General features: G+C 44.8%; 1 protein-coding gene across 1 annotated transcript; it reads right to left on the bottom strand.

Moving 5' to 3' along the window:
* Positions 1-1,670: 1,670 nt before the first annotated feature.
* On the bottom strand, positions 1,671-3,083 carry LOC112786195 (uncharacterized). The gene has a single exon (XM_025829599.1). It carries the CDS (start codon positions 3,081-3,083, stop codon positions 1,671-1,673), a length of 1,413 nt encoding a protein of 470 aa, XP_025685384.1.
* Between the last annotated feature and the right edge of the window lie 2,917 nt (positions 3,084-6,000).

Below are 6,000 nucleotides of genomic sequence, written 5' to 3'. Positions count from 1 at the left end.
GGGCTCATACTGCAAGTCGTATTGGGAGAGCTCGATGGCCCAGGTCATCATCCTTCCAGCCAAATCAGGTTTTTGGAGTACTTGGCGAATTGCTTGGTCCGTTCTCACGACTACGCGATGGCCCTGGAAGTACTGCCTCAACCTTCGGGAGGAGGTTAGGAGTGCCAGCGCCAGCTTTTCCAGTTTGCTGTACCTCAGCTCTGCTCCTTGTAGAGCTCTGCTTACGAAGTAAATCGGTTGCTGAGCCTTCCCTTCTTCTCGTACGAGCACTGCTGCAAGGGCTTCCTCTGTTACTGCCAGGTAGAGGTAGAGTGGCTCTTCGGCCTTGGGCTTCCCGAGCACCGGAGGTGCTACTAGGATCTCCTTGAAGTGGTTGAATGCTTCTTCACACGCTGGGATCCATTCGAATGCTATCCCCTTTTTCATCAGATTGAAGAAGGGCAGAGCTTTTGCTGCCGATGCGCCGAGGAAACGGGATAATGCAGTCAGCCTTCCTGCCAATCGTTGGACGTCTTTGATACAACCCGGGCTCTTCATCTGGAGAATTGCTTTGCATTTTTCAGGGTTGGCTTCTACTCCTCTTTGGGTGATCATGAACCCTAAGAACTTCCCAGCTTCCATGGCAAAGGCGCATTTGAGCGGGTTGAGCCTCATGTCGTGTTGCCGGAGGGACGCGAACACGCCCCCCAGGTCGTTTAGGAGATCGTCGGGCCGTGTGGTTTTCAGACCAAATGGCATTACCTTGTAGCAGTAGATCCCTCCAGGCGTTATGAACGCTGTTTTGTCCTCGTCGGGTCGGTACATCGGTATCTGATTGTACCCAGAGTAGGCGTCCATGAAGCTCAGATATCGGTACCCCGCCGCCGCGTCGACGAGTGCGTCAATGTTGGGAAGGGGATAGCAGTCCTTGGGACATGCCTTATTGAGGTCGGAATAGTCTACACACATTCTCCACCTCCCATTGTGTTTTTTCACCAAGACCACGTTTGATAGCCAAGTCGAGTAGTCCAGTTCTCGGATGAACCCTGCTTCAAGGAGGCTGGCCGTCTGCCTGGCCACCTCCTCTGTCCTTTCCTGCAACATCTTCCTTCTCCTCTGGGCCACTGGCTTAGCCTCTGACTTGACGGCCAGATAGTGTGACATGAGCTGGGGATCTATCCCTGGCATGTCGGCTGGCGTCCAAGCGAAGAGGTCGGCATTCGCTCTGATCATCTCCATCAAAGGTTCTTTTAGTTCATGGGGGAGATTTCTATTTATGAATGTGAACTTCTCCTCCCCATCACCGACCCTAAATTTTTCCAAGTCCCCCTCTGGCTCGGGCCTGGGCTTGTTGTCTATTCTGGCATCCAGGTCGGCAAGAAAAACCCCTGATGCTTCTTTGGACTTTTTCCTGAGAGAGAGACTGGCGTGATCGCAAGCGACTGCCGTTTCCAAGTCCCCTCTGATGGATCCTACGGATCCGTCATCAGTAATAAACTTCATTACGAGCAGCTTCGTGCTAATCGCTGCCCCAAGATCGTTGATGGTTTTTCTCCCCAAGATGATGTTGTAGGCTGTGGAGTCTCGCAAGACTACGAAATTGGCCATTACTGTCCTTCGTCTCTGTCCTTGTCCCATGGAGGTCGGGAGGGAGATGATCCCATCCGGCTTGATGAAGTGGTCACCCAACCCTACCACACCGTGCTAGTGCGCAGTCCCAAGGCATCAAAAACGTTGTGAAACATGATGTTCGAGTCTGCCCCTGTATCCACTAGGATCCGTTTGACGAGGCCGGTTCCAACTCTGGCCGTGATGACCATGGGGGAACTTTCCGGTACCTCGTCGAACCATTGGTCCTTGGGGCCGAAGGAGATGGATGGGAGTCCCCGGGAACTTCTCGCGGGTGAGGAGGAGACAGCTAGGACTTTGGCGTCTTTCTTCTGTGCCAATCTCGACCTCGGGGCGGAATTCCTCGCTATTACCACGTTCACCACCGTGAGACCGTGGTCGTCCCCCTCTGGTTCTTGGCATTGTCTTGTCGCCCGGGGCCTGTCCTCGCCCTCGTGATCGCGATTCCGTCTCCTCGGCTCCCTTATGAGGTGGGAGAATTCGGCAAGCTTTCCGTCCCTGATTGCTTGCTCCAGGGAATCCTTCAGGTCAAAACAGTCTTGGGTCTTGTGCCCGTATCCCTTGTGATATTCGCAGTAAAGGCTTTTGTTTCCCCCCGTTCTGTCCTTCAGAGGTCGGGGTCTCGACAGTATCCCCTTCTCGGCTATCTGTTGATAAACTTCCGTGATTGGTGCCGTGAGGGGGGTGTAGTTGGTGAATTTTCCTACTCGGGGAAATGGCTTTGGCGTCTTACTTGGACCGCCGTCCCTGGCGTGTTCCTTTTGTCTTTCTCTACCCTCGTAGTGGCGGGTTTGGTTGTAGGGGGGTTGCCGTTTGTTGGCAGCCACGACCCGGCTGACTTCTTCATCGTTAATATACTCCTTAGCGATGCATTGGATCTCCTGCATTGTCCATACTGGCTTTGTGGTAAGGTGCTTCCTGAAGTCCTCGTTCAGGAGCCCATTCGTCAAGCACAAGCTCGCCACCGAGTCCGTCAACCCATCGATTTCCAAGCATTCGTCGTTGAAGCGATCTAGGTATTTCCTGGTAGGCTCCCCGGCTCTCTGGGTCACCCCCAGCAAATTGATCGGGTGCTTGGCTTTGGCAATCCTGGTCGTGAACTGATCCATGAATTCATGGCTGATGTCGGAGAAGCGGGTTACCGAGCCTTGCGGGAGGTTATTGAACCACCGTATTGCAGGTCCCGCCATGGTGACCGGGAAAGCGCGGCACCTTACCTCGTCTCCTACTCCCTCTAAGTTCATCCTGGCCTCAAAGGCCGTGAGGTGTTCCAGCGGGTCTTGCGTTCCATCGTACCTCATGTCCGTTGTCTTGTCAAAGTGTTTTGGCAGCTGGACCTCGAGTATGGAACGGTGGAATGGGGTCGCTCCCATTATTACGGGTCCTCGTATTCCCGTCGTTCTCCCGACGAGTGTCCTCATCCCCGCGGTTTGCGGTACGCCGCCTCTCACGTCTGGCGTAAATGACGGGGTCATGACGTCTTCTCGCGCGCCCTCTCTCCCCGGTGCTTTCGGAGTCAGCTTGGGGGGTAGGCGTACGTCTGGAGCGACTCCTGGAGCGAGAGCGGGAGTGACTCTGCTCTGGGGTGTGTTGGTCGCGTTCCCTATCTGCTAGTCGGCGTTCCAAGTCTTGCATTCTATGGCGTAGCTATTGCATTATTCTGGCGTGGTTGTCGCCAGTCCCCCCGAAGGGGCATCCCTCGTGTGATTGTGTTGCGTTCCTCGGAGGCGACCTTGGATGTTGTCGGGTTTCCGTCGCGGCGGCGTCGCCTCCGGGCACGGCCTCGCAGCCTGTCCCAGTCTGGACTAGCACGAAGTCCATGAACGAGTCCCCACAGATGGCGCCAATGTTCGGTTGGTTGGTTACCGGACGGTTCGAGTTTGGACTTCTGGGAAGTGGTAGGGGCTCGTCAGGTCGTGGACTGCCGGGCTGGTGTATGCGAGGTCCCGAGTACTTCGTGTAAAAAAGGGGGGTGTCACCTGCAAAGACACTCCGACGCTCTTGTCAGTAAATGTGCAGGCGAAAAGGGGTGATGTGATATGTGACGTACCTTGGGGGAAGGGCAAATCCTTCCCCTTATATATTGTGTCAGGGGTGGGCCCTACAAGGACAGGCCCACTTTCTCTGGGACGTTCTCCCACAGCCGTGAATGAGCTGTATGGGACGCGTGTCCAAGTTGGCTGCGGGGCGCCTCACCCGTGATCGTCCGGGTCGGGTAGCGCTCGGGTCGGGCCAACCCACGGAGGATTTGAGCCAGACCATAACAATATATATACGGATTGGATTTTAGAAACAATTTCGAACAAACAAGAACTATTTTGTATCACAAATTATTTATGATTTTTCGCAAATGAAGACGTAATTTCTTATATGGTAAAAAATAGATATGAAGTTGCATCGTATATAATATGTATATTTAGTGTCCATAAATCAAGATTTATTTTTAAAATGTTAGAAAACATTGTTTATCAATACGGTATATATGCATTGTCCTTTATACATATATAATATGTGAGCTGTATATTTATGTTATTTGTGATATTGTTTATTTTATAGATTTAGTGACATTATTTGTGATATTCTTCATATAAAGTTGATAGTAAAAACTTACTAGATGGTTTGACTAAATCATCTAATATTATACATAAATTTTTACTATGTCCTAATCTCTCAAGCATGCTATCAGTGTCTATAAAATGGAGTGTTAGTAAATTTAGTTATGATCAAAATATTTTGTCTTGTCTCCTTGAACACAAAATTCTCAAAGTTTTACCTAATAATGAATTGAATTTATACCATTTTAAAATTATAATAAATTTTAATTTATTTTTATTTGTTAATTGAGTCATTGCCACGTCAAATTTTAAATATCATTGTTATTGCATTTTACAATTAAAGTCTAAAAAACGTAATATTTTATCTATTCTATACTTGTTTTATTTTTTGTTGTTACATTTGTTATTGTATGAAAAATACTTTAATTTCTATAATAATTTCTATCTAAATATAGTTACAAAATATATAACAAAAATTAAATTACATTATAATTTGTTTCTTTTCTCGTGATATTAAAATCAAAAAATATAACATAAATATATGTATCAATTAATATGTTCGGTATATTATATTTACTAATTTATTTTAAATAAATATATTAAAAATTAGAGTTTCATATTAAAAGAATTTAAATTTTGGTATACATAAGCTTTTAAAAACATAATAAACATACCGGCTTTTAAAAATAACAAAAACACAAGAGTCTAAAATAGTCCATATTTACAAAGCTCCATTGATAGGCCCACCAAAATCCCCTTGTATGAATCAATCAAATGGGCTATGAACCCCAAATCATATGAAGATCATCACTATATCTAACGGAGCCCAACATTGATAACCGTTACATCATTTTATGGAAACCAACGGGACTTTTTCTGTTTCTATTTCACTTAACGTCAACCAAGCTCTGTTACATGTTCAGCGAGCCCTGCAAGCTGCTCCCAAAGGACCAGCATGATACCACATGTCATTCTAGTATTCAACCACGGTAAATATATATAAAGAGTATCTGTACGTTATAAAAATCCAAAATTTAAACTTAGATTGAACTTCATACTTACAACTCAAAACACTAGACCACCTCTGGTGGCCTAAGTAGAAGTTAATTTGTTATATGTAAAATTGGTGATATGCAATAATATCTTAGTTTTGAACTTTATCGTAGTAGCTTGTTATTCCCATTGGCATGATTGATTGTGGTTATTATATGAATGGGAAAAATATAATTTTTACCTCTGAAATTTTTTAAAAATTTTAAAAATATTTTTTATTTTTTGTTTATTTTAATTTTGTTTTAAAAATTTTGTATTTACATTAAATATATTTCTAATAGCTAAGTTTTCAATTAGCTTAAAATCAACTCAATAACTTCAAAAAACAATTTTTAATACAAGTAAATTATATACAAAATTTGAGTGAAATATTAAATTAGTCTTCTACATTTGGATGTAATCTTATTTTAGTCCTTAAGGTTTATAGTGTCCTATTTGAATTCAAAAAAGTTTCACTTAGTTTCAATGTAATCCCACCGTGAGATCAAAGTTAAATAATCAACGGAAGGGTTAAGTACTAATTTCGTTCTTAAGGTCTGAGGCGAAAATCAAATTCATTCCCGACCTTTTTTTGTTATTAAAATCATCCCCAATATTACAAAACGTTAAAAAATCGTCATTTCTACTTCAATTATATTTTTTTTGACTAAATTACCATTCATTATTAATAAAAATAATATTAAAAAAATCAAAATCCCACCCCACCCACTCCCCAGTATTTTTTCGGTCTCTCCCCCCACCCCTCCCCCAATCCCCTTCCTTCAACTCTTTACCATCACCCTCT

The sequence above is a fragment of the Arachis hypogaea genome, chromosome 20, assembly GCF_003086295.3.
Source record: "Arachis hypogaea cultivar Tifrunner chromosome 20, arahy.Tifrunner.gnm2.J5K5, whole genome shotgun sequence".
Taxonomy (NCBI): Eukaryota; Viridiplantae; Streptophyta; class Magnoliopsida; order Fabales; family Fabaceae; genus Arachis; species Arachis hypogaea.
The sequence above is the reverse complement of the archived record's forward strand: the minus strand, read 5'-3'. Positions and strand labels throughout refer to the sequence as shown.

Coding starts and splice junctions, on each gene's coding strand:
- LOC112786195 (XM_025829599.1), bottom strand. CDS start 3,083: ATGACCCCGTCATTTACGCCAGACGTGAGAGGCGGCGTACCGCAAACC.